The sequence below is a fragment of the Physeter macrocephalus genome, chromosome 9, assembly GCF_002837175.3.
Source record: "Physeter macrocephalus isolate SW-GA chromosome 9, ASM283717v5, whole genome shotgun sequence".
Taxonomy (NCBI): domain Eukaryota; kingdom Metazoa; phylum Chordata; class Mammalia; order Artiodactyla; family Physeteridae; genus Physeter; species Physeter macrocephalus.
The window spans coordinates 94,594,891-94,620,025 of record NC_041222.1 but is presented as its reverse complement, the minus strand read 5'-3'; the positions used below and the strand labels follow the sequence as shown (position 1 = coordinate 94,620,025).

The 25,135-nt window shown below is 36.8% G+C and overlaps 1 protein-coding gene across 2 annotated transcripts in view; it reads right to left on the bottom strand.

The window, feature by feature from the left end:
• Window positions 1–7,770, bottom strand: part of ADAM28 (ADAM metallopeptidase domain 28) — a 59,213-nt gene extending 51,443 nt beyond the window's left edge. For both annotated transcript variants that reach the window (XM_055086952.1, XM_024130864.2), the window contains exons 1-2: window positions 7,719–7,770; window positions 369–472 (exon numbers count right to left, since the gene is read on the bottom strand). In XM_055086952.1, coding sequence (XP_054942927.1) covers window positions 369–472; window positions 7,719–7,770 — 156 coding nt within the window. The remainder of the gene's footprint in view (window positions 1–368; window positions 473–7,718) is intronic.
• Window positions 7,771–25,135: the final 17,365 nt, after the last annotated feature.

Genomic DNA, 25,135 nt, shown 5'->3' with positions numbered 1-25,135 from the left:
GAGCGGCTGGGCCCGTGAGCCATGGCCGCTGGGCCTGCGCGTCCGGAGCCTGTGCCCCCCAACGGGAAAGGCCCCAGCAGAGGGAGGCCCGCATACCACAAAAAAAAAAAAAAAAAAAAAAAAAAACCACATATGTGTATGTATATATATATATATATACATACACACAAAACTATGTATAGGGTTATCGTGAAGATTAATAAAGATAAGACAGGTTAAAAACCACATATGTGTATGTATATATATATATATATACACAAAACTATGTATATATATCTACATATTAAATATAGTTATATATATGCGTGTGTGTGTGTGTGCATGTGTGTGCGTGTATTCAAAATTCTTTATTAAATCAAAAGCTGTACCTGTTGACCTGGATCCTTGACCTCTCTTTTATGTAGTGGATGAAGTCTTCTGGGATAAACCACTTCATAGATTTTCACTCCAGGGAGTTCTTTTATAGAATTTACTGAGCAAAAAAAAAAAAAGAGAAAATTCAGCTAAGCAGAACTAACATAGGCTGTTCGGTAGTGGTCATCTTGATTGTGTTTCTGATGAATGATGCCACACGCAGGGGCTTTAACTGAGTTATGTGAGAGAGATATAAAAGTGCAGACACCAGAAAAGATCAGCAAAATCAGAAGCCCACTCTTCCTCTCAGATCTTTAATCTGTATCTTCAGATATTTTCCCATTGAAAGTTTACCGGTGTTTCTCAGCTTAGTGGACATATTTCTTTGAAATTTTCCCGCTTCTCTTTACCACTTTGTGTCCCGTAGGGGAAGGGAGCAAATAGTACAGGCAAAAGCCAGGACAGGAGAACAGAAGCCAAACTAATCCTCTAAGAACCTAATCCATGTCAGAATAATCAAATTGAAGCACTCTGAAACTACACAGTGTCATAAAAATGAAATAACGAATGGATGCCATTTCAGATTCTAATATATTTTTCTTGGGTTTTCCAACAGCAATATTTTACACTAATGAAAGAAACGAAATCAGTAAAAAAAGGCTCCGATATCAGCTCCATAGAATGGGCTGACTTTTGCAGTACAGACATACCTTCATTTTTTGAATACAAAACATGAAAAATATGAAACTTGGAGAAGCAGACAATTAGAACACTAGGACTGGCCTGGAAGGAAAACTCCTGAACCTGCAGTTATATTGAAAGAGAACTGGAAAGATTCAACCTACTATTGGCATCTTGAATTCTCATTTCAATGTTGTTTCTAGAAGTTATTTTTTTTTAGAGAAATTCAGTTTTCCCAAAGCCGACGCTGAATTTTCTATTTTATTTGCCCACATGGTCCAGTCCCTGCTCTGTATAAAGAAGTGCCTGAGGAAATGTCAACCGACCAGCTCTTTAGAGGTTAAGGGGCTGCAGATCCACAGAGAATGTAGGTACAGGGAAACAGGGATCCACAGCATGGCCCCAACCCAGCAGTTTCCTAACTGAAACTGGAAAGGCTTTAAATGACTAGAGGGTAATTCTAGCTCATTAAAATAGGCAAACCTAAATTCTATGGTAATATAAATTTATGTGACTGGGGTTGATCTTTTAGCAAATAAAACAGTATTTTTCATTAGTCACTTTGCATGAATGTACACTTATCCCAGTGATGCTCCAGAGAATAAATGCTTATTTTTTCAAAGTTTCTTCAGAAACTAAAGTAGAAACTTTTCAAAATTCCTAGTGACATCAATTTTCTTTTATCATTTTAGGATGGCTTTCATTCTTCTGACCATTCAAGAGCCATTTGCATCTAACTTTGAAGAACAGAAAAAGTGATTATATTTGCTAAAAGCTCACTGGGTCAAAAATGGAGTGTTAGGGCTTCCCTGGTGGCGCAGTGGTTGAGAGTCCGCCTGCCAATGTAGGGGACATGGGTTCGAGCCCTGGTCCGGGAAGATCCCACGTGCCGCAGAGCGGCTGGGCCCATGAGCCATGGCCGCTGAGCCTGTGCGTCCAGAGCCTGTGCTCCGCAACGGGAGAGGCCACAACAGTGAGAGGCCCGCGTACCACACACACACACCCCCACACACACACCCACACACAAATTGAGTGTTAAAGTGATTAAATGGCGTTTCTTTCACTGGCTCAAGATTTACTGTTAAAAATAATTTAAAAACACTTAAAGCCATGGCATCAACACTAGACTACATTAACTTTGGGTTTAGTTTGGGTTTTTTAATTGTGAAAAGAGGGGGCAGATTAAATGATCTTGAAGAACAGTTCAAGTAGTCTACAACTTTATGCAAATAAATACAGAATCTCCAATGATCTCTTTGAATAGGTGACGATCATTTCAATAACGTTCTAATCAGAACCTTGTGATAAAACGTCTCATTACATAGTCACACTTCAAGAATTACATCACAAGTTCCCTCAGTCACTTACTTCTTGCTGTTACAGAGCTAATCACTGGGCGTCTTTTATTTCTATTTAATTAATTTTTGGTAGAGGAAAATAATAATGTTAGTTTTAAAACAATAAGCGAGGTTCAAAAGCCTAAAGGAACAGTAAATCAGTCATTTTCTTTCTACCGAGTGAAAATTTTCCTAATTATCATAATTATTTCAAAATAATAAGATGCCAAGAGTCAGAAAATTACTCTTGCCAGAAATTAACTGATGGTAGCAACACAATTCCGTACAGTCTCCTGTTACTCTCTAAGTACACCATAAGGCACCCGCATGCTGTCTGGTGGACTGTGTTCAATCAATGCAATTAATCCCGTTAGTATGGAGCTCATGAAGGCATATATTCACCAACATTGCAACCAGAGTAACTCTTCTAAAAATGCTGTGTGAAACACACATTATTCTGATGGGAAATATTAGTCTAAGCTGCCCTCAGTTCATAAAATAATAACTACCCAACTAATTCTTTTTATAAAAGCAGAAAGGAATAACACTCACATGCTCCCCATCAGAAGTGGTGAGAAGGGGACAGGCCAATCCAACCAACACAAGTTTTCTCTGATACACACATTGATCTCCATGCCTCTAGTTAGTATCTAAATGCTAATGTTTCCCAACTGACTATGAAATATGGAGTCTAAACATGTAAATCAGTGGAGAAATTTCTTTCCAACTCTTTGTTTGACGGCCAAGCACTTCCAAATGGCAACCAAAACAAATTAATGAATAAACTAAACCAGAATATTTTTTAAAACGCCTCCAGCAACCTCTCACTTTCTTCGGTTTGAAGTGAACAGATTTCCAGCTTTTCACATTCTTGCAACAGAGTACATTCTCTAAAGATAACAGATAGAATTTCCCTTAATGACCCTTCTTTTTCTGAAACCAAGAAGGCCCTGGAAGAATGAGATTTGAGATACAACAAATTATACAACAGTTAAAGAGAGGCAACCTAAGTGTTGTTTGGCTCATTCATCCTAAGGTGTGATGGTGCGGTCTCCTGCCAGCTGAATAACAGCAGACTAATTATCTTGAGGCCTGTGGAACAAACACAACTAACTGTCATCGAGGGATTACACAAATCTGAGATGAAACACAATATGTTTCTACTAATTCATTTTAATACTTGCTTTTCTTTCTCCCACAGAACTCACAGGATGGATTAGTTTTGACTGGCAAAACCAGATCAAGAAAAAGAAAACTGTTATTTGGCTTTGGGTTAGATAATTATTTTCACTGTTAATTAGTTTTAGAAAAGTTATATCTTTGGGGGGGGTACTTTTAAACACTTTTTATTTGGCAATAATTTCAAATGTATACAAGAATTGCAAGAATAGGAATAGTACAAATAACGTCTTTATATCCTTCACCCAGATTTACCTAATTCACAGATTTACCCTTTTGCCAACATGTTCATGAGTGACAAAGAAAGTATTCTTGTAAGCCACCAATATTTTGAGGTTGTTGTCACTGAGATTTTGCACATTCTCAGTCTCTCACATATATACATATGTGTATATACACATACATATATATATAAATATACATACACACAATTTTTTCTAACCATTTGAGGATGAGTTACACTACATACATCATGGTTCTTTACCCCTACAAACTTGAGTATTTCTTAAGTATAAGAGTATTCTCTTACACAACCATAGCACAGCTCTCAAATTTAAGAAATTTAATACTAAGCCAGTACTTTTATCTAATCTACCATCAGTATTCCAGTTTTGTCAATTGACCAGATAATATCCTTTATAGCATTTTCCCCATTCCAGTGCAGGATCCACTCTAGGGTCAGGCATTTTATCTAGTTTTCATGTCTCTGTACTCTCTTTTAATCTGGAAACTTCTCTCCTTCCTCCCTCCCTCCCTTCATCCTTCCTTCCAACCATTTTCTTTCTTTCTCTTTCTTCCTTCCTCTATCTCTCTTTCTCTCTCTGCCTCCCTCCCTCTGTCTTTAGAAAAGTTAAATCTTGTTGACAAGATTAATATACGAGACATTAGTCTGGATGGCTACTTTATTTTTTAATGTGTTTGGAGTCATCTTAGAGTTTAGCCCCTTTGTACATAATACTGATATTTCCATTTTTCTTCAAATCTGTTCAAAACTGTTAAAAGCAATGTCTTTTCAAACTAAACACATGATGTTAAGCCCTGAATCAGGGTTTATGCAATGACATGGACTTAAGTTCTGGGATTCTCTGTACCCCTTCAAACTATCTGGTGATTTTAAACTTCATGCAGTAAAAGTGAGTACAAACACTAAGGGAAAAAACACATCCTAATTACGTCTATCACTTTGGCTCTAAAGATCAAATTACGTATACTCTTTGGGGTCTTCCAGTCGACTTATGAAGACAGGAAGAAATTGCAATTTGAAATAAAGTAATTTCAAAAAGTACTGTACCCCCTGGATATTCTGCTGAAGTAAAGAAATTTCTCCTTACTTCTTCACCCCCAAGCACCTGTCACATTCTTTAAATTTTTTTCCCTTTCCTACAATGAAATCTTGTAAGTTATTTTTCTCAGGGGATTGTAAAGCTCATTACAAAGAGTTGGCCTGATTTGACCTCATTTTTAAATTTCACGTATGTAAGAACTGGGCAGAAGTCATGGTTGGAGGGGCACATACTTATTCTCTGGATGATGGGGGCAGAGAAACAAAAAAAGGAAGAGATGGGAAAATAGAAATTGCTTTACGCCTTACATTTCAGTGGGTATTTCATTTCAGGGTTATTTCAGTGACCATGGAGACATTCCTTTTTTTTTTTTTTGGCTTCGTTGGGTCTTGGTTGCTGCACGCGGGCTTTCTCTAGTTGTGGTGAGCAGGGCCTACTCTTCATTGTGGTGCGTGGCCTTCTTATTGACTTGGCTTCTCTTGTTGTGGAGCATGGGCTCTAGGCACGTGGGCTTCAGTAGTTGCGGCACACGGGCTCAGTAGTTGTGGCACGTGGGCTCAGTAGTCGTGGCTCACAGGCTTAGTTGCTCTGCGGCATGTGGGATCTACCGGACCAGGGCTCAAACCCGTGTCCACTGAATTGGCAGGCAGATTCCTGGAGACATTCTTGAAAATACATGATGGAAAATAAAAAAGAAGGGGCCGCTTTCTGTTCCAGATGGAAGATAAGGGAAGGCAGCTTTCTTTTCGTCCCCCCATCCTCACAAAAGCCACTTCAGAACCTCTGTCCCCTTCTCACCAAGTATTCAGAGATGTCACACTTTGAGACACGACCTCTTAAAATGTTTTGTCTCTTGGGGCAAATGATGTGAATGCAAAGACAGGAGAACAGATTCAGTTGGTATGCCCAAATTCACCAAAAAGGCTATAATGCGGGTGGACCGCACTGGTAGCTATGTTATTCTGTTAACAGATCCAGCTTGATCTTTTTGCTGTTGGGTAAGGCTGGTACACAAACAATTCTTATGTTTCAACCAAGCAAAGTGTCCCAGAGGGTGTTCAGTGATCCTACTTTTGGAGAATGTAGGGAAAGAAGATTTCTATTAACTTTGACTCAAAAAATAGGAATTTTAAGTCAATAATTTAAATTCCTAGCACAGTTCTATACCAAAAGATATTAAGTTAACCTTTCCCAAGTCTGAAAAACAAATCAGAAACCAACATAAAAGGAAAGTCGCTTTTAGTGACAAAGTACTGAGTGGGCAAAAGGGGTAGGAGAATATTTCCCTACCTAACCCCATCCTTCTTGTTGATAATTTTTTCCCATCTCTAGGTCCCTGCAAACATTCTAAAGCCCAGGAAAAGATTTACCAGGGAAGAAGTCTCACACACTGAAGCTAACGTGCTGACTTCAGTAAGCTCTTGAAGTAGAAATAAACAAAGGAAATGTGTTAGCCAATCTAATTTAACCAAAATCTAATTGGAGAATTCATCCCAGATGGAGAGATATGCTAGATATAATTGATTATTAGGAAGTAATATTACTCTACTTTGGAATTATTAAACTAAAAATTGCTGCCTGCCGTCTGGCACTACAAGAATGAAGTCACTAGCCACTGCAGTAGTTGACCTTCAACACACAGCCTGAAACAGGAGTTCAGGGCCAGCAAAGATCAGAAATGAGGCACTCTGTACTCTGGGAAAAACTGGCAGAACAGACCTTCAGATAATTAGATACTTTTAGGAGAAGATGTTATGAACCCAATTTCTTGCATTTCCTCATATCTAGAAAAGCTCTAAAATTATTAATGGAGACATCTGCCCACCGTGACTAGCAGCAACCTCCTGCCAAAATTTATGCTTGATTCCATGGATCCCCCTTCAACGAAACACATAATCCTGATCTCCCTGCCCTACTTCTTCTGAACAGTTCCTCAGAGTTATCTGAGAGGTTGTCTCCCAGGCTATAGTCCTCATTTTGCCCCAAATAAAACTTCACTCACAACTCTCACATTGTGCTTTTTTTTTTTCAGTCGACAAATGTTTGATCTAACCAGCAAAATGGAAGTGAATGATCAAGATAAGTTCAATGGCAACATTGTTTTGATCAAGTAATATCACAGTGCTTTATAAACATGGAATGGGTCCACTACTTATTTCTAATTCGTCATATTTATCATCACCAATAATGAAAGGACTAAATATAAAAATGTGATCGTCACCTCTGTGCTTTGTGACCACCTAGAGGGGTGGGATAGGGAGGGTGGGAGGGAGGGTGACGCAAGAGGGAAGAGATATGGGAACATATGTATATGTATAACTGATTCACTTTGTTATACAGCAGAAACTAACACACCATTGTAAAACAGTTATACTCCAATAAAGATGTTAAAAAGAATTAAAAAATAAAAAATAAAAAAATAAAAATAAAAATAAAATAAAATAAAAAAATAAAAATGTGATCGAAAGGAATAGGACGAATCAAACTGGCCCCAATAATAATCACAGATACTTTCTGAAGCCTTCTGTACCGCAATAACCAGTCAAATCTGCCTCATCTTAACTGCTCTAAAAACTGACAAGGTTGATTTTGGTGTATTCCATTCTTTGATGCAAAGATCACATTCATTGTTTAAATAATGCTGAATGAAATCTCCCCTTTGATTTCTAAGTGTTCTCAGATCACTTAGAGTGAATATTGATTCAAGAAGTCTGCTTGCCTCTCCTTTACACTGAGTGTTTAAATCAGTCAGAGGCCCCCCAAACAACAAATTAAACCAGTTCAACTGGTTAGTAAAATTGGTTAAAAAAAACACTGGGAGAAGATGAAAAGCAAGCAGTTCCCTGGGTATTTAACAGAACCTGAAAAGGAGTTAAACACCTACCTGGAAGTGGAGAAAGGAGGAAAGTGGCTGCCAAAAGAAGCCCTCGCCACATGCTGGGTGATCCCAGGAGCCTGGTGTCTGTCCTTCTGTCTCAAGCAGACATGCACTGCTGGGTCTGTCCTTTCCTTTCAAGTGAGACAGAATGAAACCTCAGGGTTCATTCTTGTCTCTGCTTCAGGAGGTGTTTACTAAAGGTGTTGCACAACCTCAGAGCTATGGTCCTGTGACAATGGCACGGAAGGCGGAAGTACTGGCCGAAGTCTGGCTCTAAGATCCCTTGATCCTACGCTATTGTTTCTCTTTCTTTCTTCCCCATATTCCCCACTCAGAAGTAGTACATTTCCAATAAAATACTATATTCCAATAAGCCACGGCAATAATGGCTTCAATGTAGCTTGATAAATGTGTGTATTTATTATGTGTATAATAAATATATGTGTATGTACACACTACTATATATAAAATAGATAACCAGCAAGGACCTACTGTATAGCACAGGGAACTATACTCAGTATTTTGTAATGACCTCTAAGGGAAAAGAATCTGAAAAAGTATATATATATTTGTAAATATATATATACACATATATACATGTATATATAAAAGTATATATACATGTATATATATGTAGCTGAATCACTTTGCGGACCCCTGAAACTAACACAACACTGTAAAGCAACTATACTTCAATAAAAAAATGAATAAATAAAAATTTTTTTTAAAAAGCAAAATAAATAAATACATGTACATGTATTTATATATGTATCTGCTATGTTGGCAAAAATTTATTGAGAAGGTTATCCTCTCACATATACATGTGGTTCAGTGAAGCAATTTCTGATCCAATCCCATTATTATATAAAACTCTCTTTTCCCATTATTTTGTATCCTTAGCCTGTTCTTCCACAATGGTGATCTCAGGGAGCTTGAACTATCATGAAATACGACTGTAGGACGCTATAAGCTCAAGGTTTTTCAGCTCCCCAAGGGTATTCGTATCATCAATAACAACCAAGAGAAGGGAGTTGGGGGAAGCCTTTAAGATTCAAAAAATGTAATTTACAAGAAAATTTCAGGAGTTGTCACAGGTGGTAGTGAGTCTAAGTTGGCATGCACAGATATCACACAGTATAGCTAATTAAATAGCTAATATTAATTAGAGCTGCTTACTAAGTTCCAGGTCCTTTATACTTATTATCATATTGATTCTTATGATACTCGTGTGTGATAAATATCATCTTACCCATATTTTGTATATGAAAAAAACTGGGGTTTAAAAAGATGAAAAATTCGGAAGATTAAGACTCAGTTTTCCTCATTTTATAGAATAAAAAGAGTAAGCAGCTTGCCCAAAGTTACCTAGCTAGTAAGTGGTAGGAGTGGAATTTGGACCTGGTGTTGTCTGATCTCCTACTCACAGACTCTAATGCTTCCTACTTATGGAGTTGATTTATGCACCCAGTTATATTTCTGTTGAGAAATAAATATACAATTCCTACTAAAAAACCCTGAAGTATTATTACAAAACCCATTCCTGGTCCACTAAAATTATGCATCATTTTATGGATTCTGAAGCGCATTCTTATACTAGTGATTGCAATGAAAAGGGATATCTCTAAATGATAATACACATATTGGCCAACAAGCATAAGGGAATTTTTTAAATCTAGTTATTGAACATTTCAGCCATCAGGATTGGGAATCTCACAGGTGTCTTGTCTCTTCCATCCAAGTTCTACTGGTCTGTTTTTTTCAGGGAACAGAAAGAATACATCTGCTTTTAAATGATTACATGGTTTTTCTCCATTAATTCTGTACACATTCATTACTATCTTATGCGTAGGACACTGAGGTCATGGCTGAAAACACAATCATTTCCTTTGAGATGCTTACAGTCTGGTGAGGCAGATAGGCAAGAATGGTTACCATGAAGTTGTGCAAAGTGAGTACTGTCCGTATATCACAGTACCTTGTGTTTAGTGCTATGATAGATTTAGGCATAGAGGTCAGAGGTCAGAGGTGACCTCTATGCCGAAATCCTATCAGAGCAAGGAAGGCTTCCTGGAGGCAAGAACAATGAGATCAATGAAGAACCAACTGTTAGAAGAAGTGAGGAGGATGTCTCATAACACATTAGTTTATGGCTGGTAATGTTTTGGTGTTTTTGGAGCAAAGAATGCCTGGGGGAATGGGAAGATGTTGTTGTGATATCAGCACAGGATCTTGAGTGGGAAAATACAGGTTCAAGTTCTTACTCTGCCACTTGCTTTATTACACTGGGAATACAACTTTCTCTTAAATCTTGATTATGGACAAAGTTAAGTTCCAAAGTCATGTAGCAAATAACTTCCAGCATTCTACTTCACTGGACTTTATAAGGATCAGATGATAGTATATATTTGAAAAGCGCTTGTAAAATGTTTACTTTATCCTCTGTTCTACACACATTTCTCTTAGTTAAATGTCACCTAAAAAGAGGATTCTAACAAGATGATCCATTTTAATCATTTCATTAAAAATAATGAGGAATGAAATCTGATCTGGATACAGGTAAGAACATTACTACTTTGAACTGGTGTTCCAGATTGTGTAGTTCCTATGCGTTGTAATGTATAAGACACTTGTAAAGCCCCTTCCCTTTAATATATGCCTGATGACATTTGAAGTTCATTGTATGTGGTGTCGCTAGTTCCTATTAAAATTTTTCTTTGTATGTATCAACAACTCCAAGTTACATATGCAGAAACTGAGGTCCAGATTTATTAAGGGAGTTTTTGCAGGGACTCCAGCAGTGTGTAGCTTATGAAGGATTGTTTTTTGGTAGCGTTGGAGTTACTCAGATCCTACTCCATCCTTCAGGGCCACAGTTCACTGGGAGATGATTATCAGAAAAAGAAAATCCTTTAGGGATGCTGGCTGGGAAAGACTGATAGTGAAAGGACCCCACAGCACCAAGCAGGAGACAGACAATGAGGATGAATGTATCAGGGAGGATATGGTCTTGAGCTCTGCCTTTTCATTGATGCTTTGGGAAGTGTTTCTTGGAGCAGAGTATCTGTACCACAATAGGATACCATCTCTTCTTATTTTCCTCCCTGTTGCACACCTCAAAAAAGAAACTTCTGGAGAACCAGACATAGATAAATGGGTAGGGGAGGTATTCAAGGTTTAAAACACCTTATCTTTACCTCTTAGGAGTAGATGGACCTAAAACCGAGAGTGGGATCATGGGAAAAAAAGGACCCAGTTATGGGTAGGTTACTAAGACTCATAGATTGTATCTGATTTAATAAATATAATCGTTCTGCTGTGTTCTCTGTATGTTTATGTCATTCAAGGCTTTCAAAATTTCTTCAATAGTAATTATTTAGAATCATCAAATCATATGAATGAGAGATCAAGTCTTGAACTCTGCCCAAGATGGGTTCTCACTGAAGCTCCAGGGAGATCTTACTATCACTGTTTCACCTCCCAGGACCATTATAGCTCTGTCCCTATTCACTAAGGGCGAAGAGGAATAGCACACATAGAAGACTGTATTTTTCCTCAAAAGAACTTCACAAAAATCTCTTTCCAGCCCGGAATTCTCACTATTCTTTCTGTTTTCCATTCTGATTAGTTCAAAGAACATCACATAGAAAAAAGACCAAATGATGTTAGTATTGGAACTGGGAGAAAAGGATGATTCAGTCACCACCTACTTGACCCTACTCAGACCAAGGGGATGCAAAGTCTTCTTAGCAGGAAGAGAGAAAGGAGCAAATGCTTACTGTGTGATTAGAATGTGCCAGTTGCTTTGTATTAACATGAATCATCTTCACCACAACCTAGAACCTAGAGAAGGAAGTGTCATTGAATTATCAAAGACTTGATATTGATCTTTTCTTTTTTTTTTGGCCGCTTGGCTTGCGGGATCTTACTTCCCTGACCAGGGATCGAACCTGCGCCCCCTGCAGCAGAAGTGCGGAGTCTTAACCACTGGACCCCCAGAGAAGTCCCAGTATTGATCTTTTCTGAGCATGTGTGACAAATCTTGGGACCACTGGGTGTAGGATCTTTCTTCAATATGTTTTTATTTAATTAAAACATTCCTACACTGCTATGCTCTTACAAATTGCTTCTGGAACAGACAGAGAGGTACCAATCCTTCAACCCAGAGACACACTACAGGGTCAGTGAATACTGAGGCACCACCTTTGTTTTCCCTGTGCCCAGAAATGAACTACACAGAGCTGGCACTGAGTAAATTAAATAGCTTCCAGAAACGCTATTAAAGGATATGTTGTAGAGCATAAGGAACTCAGGCGTTAACACGGCTGAATACATTCCTTCTTCCTGCTCTATACACATACTGTACACATGTTGAAAATTTATTGGATCACATCTCTATGACAGAACAAACAAAAATACAAACTTAGAGTTTAAAGGAAGACAGACTGGTCATCAAATTCAAGATTTTAAAATATTTTCTATTTTAAACAAGTAATTCAACCACTGAGAATCACTCTAAGAAAATTGTCTGAAATATAAAATGGGTTTTATGCATCAAAATGTTAATTACATTATCTATAAGGAATAAAACTAAATATCCAAAAATAAAAAGGTGGACATATAGTCAACTACATACCTACTCAATAAAATATTAAACCACTTACAATGAAATTTAATATTATGGGAAATCTTAACATTATAATATTGGAACAAAACCGAAGCCACAAATTTATATACAAAATGGTCACAACTACATAAAAATTTCAAAAACCTATTTGGAGTAAAAAAAAAAAAAATCAAAAAAATTCCCAAATATTTAGGGAGGTGTTTCTGTATGTGCTGGGAAGATGAACTACATAAAAATTTCAAAAACCTATTTGGAGTTAAAAAAAAAAGCAAAAAAATTCCCAAATATTTAGGGAGGTGTTTCTGTATGTGCTGGGAAGATGAGTGTTTTTACCTCTTTCCTTTCTGTATTTCTTAATTTTTAAGTAGTGGTTACTATTATTTTTATAATTTAAAAATTACATAAACACAAAAATCAAAATATTTTCCAAAACTATAAACAGACCTATTCCTCCCCTAAACTGAGCTCTCCTTGAGGATACATATTAATCATCATTGCACCCTCAAGACCCCAACATACTGCTTAGAAAATAGTAGCTAATGAATATATGTTTGCACACTGATTTAATGATTTGAAGGAGGAACACTCAAAAAACAAACAGAGCCCCTGAACTACAAGCCATGAGCAGCTGAGTCTAGAAGAAAAGAGAGAAAAGCTCTGTTAGTCTTTTAAAACCAGAACAAAGGTAAAGCCTTAAGGTTTCCTCTCCCACCTGTGGTAAGTAGATAGTGTAACACAAAGAAAGAAAGCTATTGGCTTTTAAGCTCTGTAAATACATTTTTACATACGAAAGCCAAGAGGTTTTTGTTGCAGGTACTATATTTACATAAGATTTTACTTTCTTGCTTAAGTTTTACTGTTATAATCAGCCAATAACTCTTCTCACCCTGAATCACCCTGAATTACTAGCTATTATTTAAGACTTGCTACATTGCATTAGGCTCTTTGTAACATGAAGTGACCTTTCCTCTCATCATACAGTATCTAAATTAAAGAGCAGTAGCTAATCACAGAGATTTATTGAGTCCAATCAAACTGATGCATCATTTGCATAATCTGATGTACTTAAGAAGCAGATAGGGCTGTCAGAACACTCTGTCTTCCAGGTGGAATGAGAATAGACATTGTCCATCTTTATATCTGTGATTCTTCTAGTTTTTCTGTGCTCCATTGCTGACCTACACTCTCCCCTACCCTTCATCCGGTATAAAAACTAAAATTAAGATCCAATAATATGTGTGCTTTGATATGGCAAAAAAAAAAAAGAGAGCCTGGATTGGCCTAACTACAAATTTCCGTCCCTACTCTATTTTTATGGATAAAGTCCCCTAGTCAAACAGTAATCCTTCCCAAAGGCACCAGGGAGGCATTCTGCTTATATCTGTTTTGATTCATTATGTGTTGATTTCATATTTAAACTCCCATAGGGAAATCTCATTCCTCTTATTTACAATCAAAGATAGAGAAAGTTTTCTTATGGTCGTCCCCTCATGGTCTTCCTACACATGAAAATCCAGACTGACTGAAAAATCTTCACCATCCTAATTAAACTCAACTCCATCCATTACAATGACTTTCAAGGCTGTACAGGACCTGTACTCTGACACCCGGCACCCACCCCTCAGTCCCTTCTGGTCTGAGCTCATCTTCTTGCTCACTCTAATCAAGCCACACTGGATTACTCCACATTCCTTGAATAATCAGGCACAGGCTTGCCTCGGCATTTGCTTTGACTCTTCCTTCTCCCTGAAATACTCTTCCCTCAGATATGTACCTGAAAGATTAGTTCAAGTATTTGGTCAAAGATTGCCTTCTCAGTGAGATGTAACTTCATCAGAAATTTCCATTTTTCTTTTCTCTAGCATAACTCATACCCTTTCTGTTTTATTTTTCTCCATTGCACTTATTACACACCAACATTCTACATTATGTATTTGTGTGTTTATTCATTTTTAAAGCCTTTCTCTCATCCCCTTGAATGTAAATTCCATGAAGCAAGTAATGGTTCAATAAGTTAGCTCTAATACTTAGAACTGTGCATGTTTTAGAAAAAGTGCCCCATAAATATTTGTTACTGTTTTTTAAATGGATGAATTTAAATTTAAAAATAGGAGCAAAAATTCTTTTATCTATTAACATAAAATTCTGATGTATATTTTAACTTTAGAAAAGTTTTTAGTAACCCACTTGAGCCCCCATTACACACTTAACAGGAAACCCATTTCATTTCTCTGTATACACCCTTCCATTCCCCAAATCATTCAGAACTCTTACAGATTTACATGGTTGAAAGTACGTCATGCCTTTTCAAGATATTAAGCAGAGACTGAGAACTGGATTCTGATTGGTCTATTATTGCAACTGTTTTGTCACTGGATGGAAAAACTGGTCCATAATATAGAAGTATTTTTACAGGCTCTGAACCCTCCCTGGACAGGGATGGTGCTCCAAATAAGGCACAAAGGTTCTTAGTTCACATTGACTTGGTTAGCTATTGTTCACATTGCTTGTTCATGGCAGGATAGCTAGATTTAAAGGAAGTGGCAGCTGCATATTGCTTCAGATCAACTCTTCTCAATCAAACTTAAGACCTTGTCTAAAGCCCGTTCTCCAGCTTAAATTCCCTTTTCCCACATGCTATTTAATTCAGAGGTCTCTGTCTTTGGTCCTCATATCCTGAAGTATTCCCTGAGTTGCCTCACACAATTGTGGAGGCTGGCGAGTCCAAAATCTGCAGGGTATGCTAGCAGGCTGGAAACCCAGAAGAGTTAGGATTGCAGCTCAAGTCTGAAGGCAGGCTACGGGAAGAATGCTCTCTTTCTCAGGAGAGGTCATTCTTTTTTCTATTAAAGCCTTCAACTAATTGGATGAGGCCTATACATATTAAAGCGGGTAATCTCCTTTGCTGAAGTCTACTGATTTAAATGTTAATGTCATCTGCAAAAATATCTTCACAGGAACAGGATATTCTTTGACCAAATATCTTAGTACTGTGGCCTAGCCAAGTTAACACAGAAAATTTATCATACACTGGGCATATAGATTGGGATTTGACTCTTTCCTTCCAGAAAGCCCAGGGCTTTTTATTTAAATTGTCACTCTCTCCACAGAGATGTACTCCACATTGCAGCTATTTCATCATTGAAAAAAGAAAAAAAAGAACTGGTTATACACTAATTCTCTAATCCTAGAAAAATGTGTTCCTGCTAGCCCTACATTTGCATATCAAAGAGGGCCCTCCAAGAGATCCTTTGCCAGACAAAGAGGATCAACTCAGGATTAGAAATCTTGGGCCCACTGTAGAAAGGAAGGGATACCCACATGAGTAATAATGCCCAAAGCTGTGACAGGTTAATTAAAATGAACTTTAAACACCTGGAAGTGAAAGCAAGATGCTGATTGCAAGTTCTGAGTAAATATTTTTTGAGTAGGTTCTCAGACCCAGTTGTTCATCTTTTTACCTGGTGGGATCATGAAAACCAGGACCAACAAAAACCTTGAGGCTGAAGGCATTGTCCTTACTTTTATACAAACTGTACGGAAGAACATTGTTCCAGGAGTCACATTCAACAAATTTATTTATTTGTAACTTAGTCGTTCTACAAACTCTACTTCTGTGTCACATGCTTCTGGGTTGATAAGTACTCTGTAAGCTTGATAGAATAAGAATAGAGGACTGGGTGATCCTTTCTGATTTCTCTCTGGACTTAACCAAGCAAAGCTGCTAACCCATGCTCTTATTAATGTGTGATCATTTATGCACTATATGTATGAATTAAAACCATCCAATTATTCATAAATTAAATTAATTTTGTGTTGAGCAGATCTTCTGAATAGGTCAAGAATAAAGCCATTTCTGAGAGTGGCTTAAGAAGAGAAAAGATAAATGCAGCTGAATGCCAAGGAACTGAGAAGAGTTTGAAGAAATTAAGATTTAGAATTTAACTTAAAAATATGTGATGGTTAATATTATGTGGCAACTTGGCTGAGCCATGATACCCAGATATTTGTTCAAATATTATTCTGGATGTTTCTATGAAGGTTTTTTTTTTGATGAGATTAACATTTAAATCAGCAGACTCTTTTTTAAACCACTTTATTGAGGTATAATTGACATGTAAAAGGCTGTACATATTCAAAGTATACAAGTTGATGTGTCTGGGGATAAGTATACACCTGTGAAGCCGTCACCACTATCAAGGCCATAGATATATCCAAGTCCTCCTAAAGTTTCTTCCCACCTCCTTTGTAAATTATTGTTTATTACTACTATTATTATTATTTTGTGTGGTAAAAACACTTAACATAAGATCTACCCTCTTAGTAAATTTTAAGTATACAATACAGTATTGTTAGGTCTAGGCACTGTTCTATACAGTAGATTTCTAGAACTTATTTACCACAAAAACTGAAACTTTGTACCCTTTAACCATAAACTCCCCATTTCCCTTCCCCCCGCCCAGCCCCTGGTAACCACCATTCTACCCTCTGCTTCTATGAATTTGATGATTTTAGATTCCACATATGAATGAGATCATTCTCTATTTGTCTTTCCATGTCTAGATTATTTCATTTAGCATAACCTTCTCCTGGTCCACCTATGTTATCATAAATGGTAGGATTTTCTTCTTTTTTAAGCTTGAATAATATTCCATTGTATGCATATATAAATTTTTTAATCCACTCATCCATCAATGGACATTACGTTGTTTCCACATCTTGGCTATTGTGAATAATGCTGCACTGAACAGGGGAGTACAGACATCTCTTCGAGATCTTATTTCAATTGTTTTTGATAAATACCTACAAGTGGGATTGCTGGATCATATGGTAGCTCTATTTTTAATATCTTGAGGGATCATCATACTGTTTTCTTTAGTTGTTGCACCAATTAACATTCTCACCAACAGTGCACAAGGGTTGCCTTTTCTCCACATTCTCACCAGCACTTTCTATCAATTGTTTTTTTGACGATGACCATTCTAACAGGCATGAGGTGATATCTCATTGTAGTTTTGTTCTGCATTTCCCTGATGATTAGTTATGTTGAACATCATCTCATGTACCCGTTGACCGTCTGTATGTCTTCTTTGGAAAAATGTTTTTTCAGGTATTTGCCCATTTTTTAATTGGACTGTATATTTTTTTGTTATTGAGCTGCATAAGTTCCTATATACTTTGGTTATTAACCCCTTACCAGATATATAATTTGCAAATATCTTCTCCCATTCTGTACGTTGCCTTTTCATTTTGTCAATTGTTTACCTGTTGTGCAGTTTTGTTTTGTTTTTTGTTTTATTATTTTTTTAGTTTGATGTAGTCTTACTTGTTTATTTTTGTTTTTGTTGCTTTTGCTTTTGGCATCAAATCCAAACAATCATTGCCAGAACCATTGTCAAGAATATTTTTTCCTATGTTTTATTCTAGGAGTTTTGTGATTTCAGGTCTTATAGTTAAGTCTTTAATCCATTTTCAGTTATTTTTTGTGTATGGTATAAGATAGGGGTCCAACTGCATTCTTCTGTGTGCTATTATCCAGTTTTCTCAAAACCATTTATTGCAGAGGCTATCTTTTCTCCATTGAGTACTCTTGGCTCCTTTGTCAAATATTAATTGATCATTTATGTGAGGGTTTATAAATGGATTAAACTAAGGTTCTGGATTATAAATTGTTAAGATAAAGGAACATCTAAAAAAATATTACTGAAGGTTCGTGAAGAAGTATACACACTATGAAAAGCACTTTCTCCATAAAATAAGAGCAAAGTCATGTGTTAAAAGTAAGGGGTAGGGGCTAGGTGAGGGACAGGGGGAGCATGTTGGACATTAGGATTCATAAATCTGTTGTTGCAATTCCATCAGCATGTATATTAGGAAACACCAGAACTAGAATGATATCTTTCCATTCAAATTGAATATAGATAAAATAACCAATTTGAAGTCTACAAAAATATATGCAGAAATGAGGCAATGAAGTATTGCTCTCAAGTTTCCAAAAAAAAAGCATGCTCGTTAAAATAATTTTTTAAAAGATATATAAAACAATTTAGGAGTCATATGTTGCCCCCTGAAAAGTATATATATTTTAAACGTCTGTATAACAGGTGAAGAAAGCCATGAGAAGGAAACACACTTACATGTGCAAAGAGAGCTACCTGTAATGAAAAAAACATGTAAAAGAACACCTGTGTCAGATGGCCATGTGAGCCTATGGAGTTAATCTTTCTGCTCCAGACACTACAAGTCTCCTGGAGATACACAGAACATGATGGAACTTGGATGTCTTGCAGGATAGTTGCTGCACTGCTGTTGGTCACACTATTCATGATTATTCAAGAGCAACAGGCAGTTAAAGAGGTGTTCTGTTTAGACTCTGAGAGTCAATAAGGCTGAAACTGTGTGTTTCTTGCTCAAATCTTCTTGGATCTCAACATTACAACTTTGAGAATTCATCTACACAGCCATAGTTCCAGGGCACGTGTTTATGCCTAGGAGTTTGGGCCAGAATGAGTTTCAATTTCCACTTCATGCAGACATAGAAAAAGTGATATATGTATACCTATATATTAGTATGTGTGTGTGAGTGTGTGGCTGAGGGATTTGAGAGGGAGAATTATAGGTAAATAGCTAGCTAGCTAGTTAGATAACATGCACATTATAGACAATAAATGGATGAATGGATGGATGGATAGATAGATGGATAGATAGATAGATCGATATAGAGGTAGATTGAATATAACTTACAAATTATCAATATCCTGGGCTTACTGGTGGGTTGTATGTTCTTTATATACTTAAATTCTCTTAAAATTTGTCTAAAGTGAACATTATTAATTTTATATAATAAATTAGAAATCAAAAACGTTTTTTTGATGTTCCAAAACTGGAGAATTTTAGAGTGATGAACAGGTTGAGGATGAAGCTATTTCTGAGAATGACATAAGGGGAAGATAAATGCAACAGAATGTCAAGGAACTGAGCGATAAGCTCAGCTTTTTTTATCAGATTACATGAACATTGTACTCACTTGGATGATGGTAGAAACTAGGGTTTGAAAGAGGAAAATCTGTGAAAATTGTGCTAACTTGTAGATGAATACGCAGAAGTAGCTCGGAGGCTAAGCAAATATAGAGTGCTGCCCAGCTTCAAAGGAAAAAAAATTTGCACACATGTAGAAGAGGAAAGATACCAATAACTGGGAAACTTAGGAAAACTGAACAACTGCTTCATGCATACTTAGGAGGTAATAGAATGAGGACTGTCTACTAAACAGTTACAGATGTACATTATCCTTGCTAGGGATGAATGAAGTGAAGTGATGTCAAAAGTAACACAGGTTTTGTAAACAATGCCACAGTCATTCTGGAAGGCACAATGGAAAGCCTGAAAAGAGAGCAGTGGTGTAGTGACAAGGTGGCACAAGAAGCACAGAGAAATTTCGAGACAAGAATATAGAAAAAAATTGACCAAAGTCGTTTTCACCTGGAAGATGACCACGAATGGCAGGACTTGAAAGAAAAAGGTACAGTTCTATAGTCAACAAGGACCTAATATATAGCACAGGGAACTCTACTCAATACTCTGTAATAACCTATATGGGAAAAGAATCTGAAAAGGAATGGATATATATATATATATAAATATATATATATAATATATATATTTAAATATATATAAAACTATATATAGCTATATATATATATAACTGAATCACTTTGCTGTATACCTGAAACTAACACAACATTGTAAATCAACTGTACTCCAATATAAAATAAAAATTAAATTAAAAATAGAAAAAGGTACAGCTCTAGGAGAACATACTTGGAAGAATAAGAAAAATGCAGAATGGAGATGAGAGCTTCATGTACAAATATTGTCCTGAACTATCTTCATAGATCACAAAGACTTGCAGAAGCAATATCAGATGTCTCCAGAATGCAATTCTCTAATGAATCACTGCCAGGGTTGCTTGACTTACCAGAGTTGTTAGGTGCAAACCTTAGCACGTGTCTTACTATATATAGGAAAGTTATTTATTAGGAACAGCCTTGTGAATGGGGTCAAGATGAATAGAATGAAACATGACCCACAGAACCCAAGGAGTTATCTGAAGTTTCTACATTGTTATTTCTTGCCCCTAGGAAAGAAGCTGGGGTGGCAAGGAGTAAGAACATTTATAGTAGAAAAGCTGATTAGGAGAAATACTGATCTGCAGGTGAACACTGTCTATGTGTGCAAACAAGTTGTAATGATATCACTGACCCAGATACCTAGAGAAATACATCACAAGTTTACCTGTCAAAACTTTGTAAGGGGTCCCCAAACAGTCCTATTTATGCTCTTGAGTTCCTTGATTAATAATCCTCTATTCATTTTAGTAAACACCCCTTCATTAAAGTGAGGACAAGGAGGGGCAAATTTTCACCAGAGTTAAATCATGAAGCTACACTATTTAAAAGTCTTGTCCAGGCAGAGTAACAGATAAATGAGATCGACTAGATAGTCCAGAAATGGACCATAATATATCTATAAATTTAGTGTATAATAAGGTTAAATTTTCATACCAGCTTATGGTCCTCAATAAATGGTATTAATTAGTAGCTTTACTAATTAATAAGTCTAGCTAATTAACTATATAGAAAAGAAAAACATCGACTTAGAATTCCTGTCTGATATACTAATTCCACATTAATTAAAGATTAATATATAGGGCTTCCCTGGTGGCGCAGTGGTTGAGAGCCTGCCTGCCGATGCAGGGGACACGGGTTCGTGCCCCGGTCCGGGAGGATCCCACATGCCGCGGAGCGGCTGGGTCCGTGAGCCATGGCCGCTGAGCCTGCGCGTCCGGAGCCTGTGCTCCGCAACGGGAGAGACCACAGCAGTGAGAGGCCCGCGAACCGAAAAAAAAAAAAAAAGATTAATATATAAATTAACATATTTTTCACCCATCAAATTAGCACAGATTTTTAAAATGATAGTGCTTAATATTGCCAAGGATATCACTGCTGAAGGAAGAGGAAATTAGTCCAATATTTTGGATACATTGTATACATTCTAATAATTTTCTTGGGTCTTATTCCAAAGTGTAAAATTTTTCTTATGCTGAGGGCATGATGATTCTTGGGCTTTAACATATATGGCCAAATAGCCATCTTGAAAGTGTTTTTCCTTATTATCATATTAACTCATGTTGAGTATAGAAGAACAGAAAGTACCAACAAGCAAAAAAAGAAAAAAAGGCTTTTAAAGGCTCTATTTTCTCCACACCAGAGACAAGTTCTCACCAAGGTATATTCATTTAGAAAATTTTCAACACACCTATATGTGTGTTACTTTCTCCAAAATGAGACCATGATATTAAGTTCTATAGCTTTCCTTTACATTTAAAAATGTATTGTGAAAATCTTTTAAATTAATAGGCACAGTTCTGAAGCATTTATATTGCTGCCCAGTGCTCCACTGGATGGCTGCACAACAATTTAACTAATGCACTTTTGTTGGGATTGCTTCCAACACTTCATTGTCACAATGTTACAGAAAATACACATGCAGAAGCATGTGAACACTCTCACCATTTGGGGATAGACACACAATTTTATTAGAACATCTTTTGGTATTGTAGCCAATTTTACTGATACTGGCAAATTGGAATGCAGTCTTGGATAGCTGGGCTCTTTGCTGGGAGAGTGTATGCATATATAAATATACGTGTGTGTGTGTGTGTGTGTGTATAAACACAACACCAGCATAAATTAGTAATTTATGAATTAGTTACTCTTGCCAAAATAGGCAACACCTTTCACAGGAAACAAAAATATACCTGTTGTTGGCAGATCTCACGCTATTGAGTGTAGTGTGCTCACAAAGTCCCTATCAACTGAGAATTAATATTCATAGTCATCTGAAAATTTGAAATCAACTAATTCTTAGCATGGTGACATTTTCCTGAAAGCACAATTTATTTTACTTACATTTAATAGCCTTAAATACACCTTCTAAGAAGATGTACAGTTTGGAAAATTCTGAAATAAATCTGAAAAGTGGGAGCTACAAAAAAAAATCTCATTGAATTTTTCAAAACTTTGGCTTTTCTTACTTAAGTATAAGTATAAATAAATTAGTAGGTGAATGTGTTTCTCTGTTCTAATTATTAATAGAAAATGACACCCCATTGATTTTCATATATTTTAACCAGTTTCATTCATTCACTCCATAAGTGATTACTCATTACCTTCTTTATATTCTCACATTCCCTCTCTCTCTCCCTCTCATACACACACACACACACACAAACACACAGAGCAGACACTAAAGAAACCACCTTCAAGAGGCTCACATAAGCTGTAATAATCTGAGCATTTTTGAAAAAAATAGAGCAAGAAAGAGAAGAAAGCCACTCATTTACACCATGATGACACTCTGAGATCATGCGACAAGTACTAACATGAATTTGCATACATTGTACAGCAGTCCTTTGCCAAAGATCACAAAGCAAGTAACAAAATGAGAATTCGGTTCTCCCATGCCCACCACTCAAGTAGAGAACGTTTTTCTTCTCTGAGAATTTATCATCAAGAACCGGCGACCTGAATATCATAAAATCAATGATTAAGTAACACACTACGTATGGGAGAAGATGGCAGGAGAGAGACAATATTTTCATTGGTCGTGTTTTATTGATTCTTTCTGTCCAGGCAAGAAAACTTCTTATAAGAATAAACTAGGCTTGGGAACAAAATTGGGTCATTTGTAGAGACATGAATGGACCTAGAGACTGTCATACAGGGTGAAGTAAGTCAGAAAGAGAAAAACAAATATCATATATTAACGTATATATGTGTAATCTAGAAAAATGGTACAGATGAACCGGTTTGCAAGGCAGAAATAGAGACACAGATGTAGAGAACAAATGTATGGATACAAAGGGGGAAGGGGGTGGTTGGGAGGAATTGAGAGATTGGGATTGACATATATACACTATTGATACTATGTATAAAATAGATAATTAATGAGGACCTACTGTACAGCACAGGGAAACTCAATGCTCTGTGGTGACCTAGATGAAAAGGAAATCCAAAAAAGAGGGGATAAATGTATATGTATAGCTGATTCACTTTGCTGTACAGTATAAACCAACACAATATTGTAAAGCAACTATACCCCAATTTAAAAAAAAAGAATAAACAAGACTTAGAGAGGAAGAAGCAGGCTGAAGACATAAAGGGAACAGTTGTAATGCTTGTGAACTGATAATGTGCGTGGTGAGAAGATAATTGGGAGGAGAGGGAGAAGACAGAACCAAGCAAAGGAAAGATTGAGCTGTGAAAATCAAGCTTGCTTTGCACAATACACCATTATTAACCCCAACAGAAATGCTGCTGAATGTATCAGGGATCTGAGTTACAGAATAACTAGTTAGGTGGGCCTTCTAGCCAAACCTACTTATTTGCCTGATAAGAAAGCTGGAGTCAACAAAGCTAAGTTATCTTTTTAAAAAGTCCCAGCAGGAAATAAAGTCAGTTCTCTCTCAGTCAAAAAAAATTTCTTTTTTTTTCTTTTTTTTGCTGCAAACCTTGGCTCCAATTATAGTATTTCTTACGAGTTCATTTAGGCAGAAATGGACCAGGGCCAGGGCAAGAGATTTATTTGCATGGACTGAGAGAATTTGCATTCCCTCCCCCAGCCCCCTACACACACAGTGTGAGAAAAAAATACAGGATTTGAGGGCCTTGTGTTTGGAGATAAGGGTCATGTAAAAAACACACTAGACCCTTCAGAAGCTCATCTTACAAAACAAGTTTTTCCAAAGCCATCTGTTCCCACCATTTCTGGATGGGAAAGAGGGACATGTTTGCATACCAGAGGGTGTGGTTTGTACCAGATGACAAAGTGAGTCATGACTACTTTCTGCTTCTCTTTATCACGTCTCATTAATGCTTGATCCCAGCGTAAATGGTGTAGCACTCAGGTCTTCTCCAAAAGCCCTACGTGCATGTTAACCATGGTTCTATGCTCTTACTGTCACTCTAGCTTCGTTTTGGCCTGTCAGTGTTTACTTCCGGGAAACTTCAGATGGCATTTTGAGCAAACATGATCTTGTAGATCAGAATGAGGCACTCAGGGGATATCGGGTAGGTAATTTGAGCTCAAGCTACCCAGAAACCTGAGTTTTATTCCATTCCAGCCTAATAAACTGGAGTGTCACCCCTGAGTTCTGTCTAGCACATCTTTTTAAAAATTTTATTGGAGTATAGTTGATTTACAATGTTGTGTTAGTTTCAAGTGTCCAGCAAAGTGATTCAGTTATACATACACATATATCTATCCTTTTTCAGATTCTTTTCCCATATAGGTTATCACAGAGTATTGAATAGAGGTCCCTGTGCTCTACAGTAGGTCCTTGCTGTTTTCTATTTTATATGTAGTAGTGTGTGCATGTTCATCCCAAGCTCCTAATTTATCCTTCCCCCACAATTTTCCCCTTTGGTAACCATAAGTTTATTTTCTAAGTCTGTGAATGTGTTTCTGTTTTGTAAATAAGTTCATTTATATCATTTTTTTACATTCCACATATAAGTGATATCATATGATAATTGTCTTTCCCTGTCTGACTTACTTCACTTAGTACGATAATCTCTAGGTCCATCCATGTTACTGCAAATGGCATTATTTCATTCTTTTTTACTGTCTAGCCCATTCTTGAAGTGAAGATCTTTACTGGTCCAGAAAGGACATTGGATGGCTTGGAGCAAAAGCTTTTATTCAGTTGCACAGAATCTTTTTTGGCAAAATTAGAAAG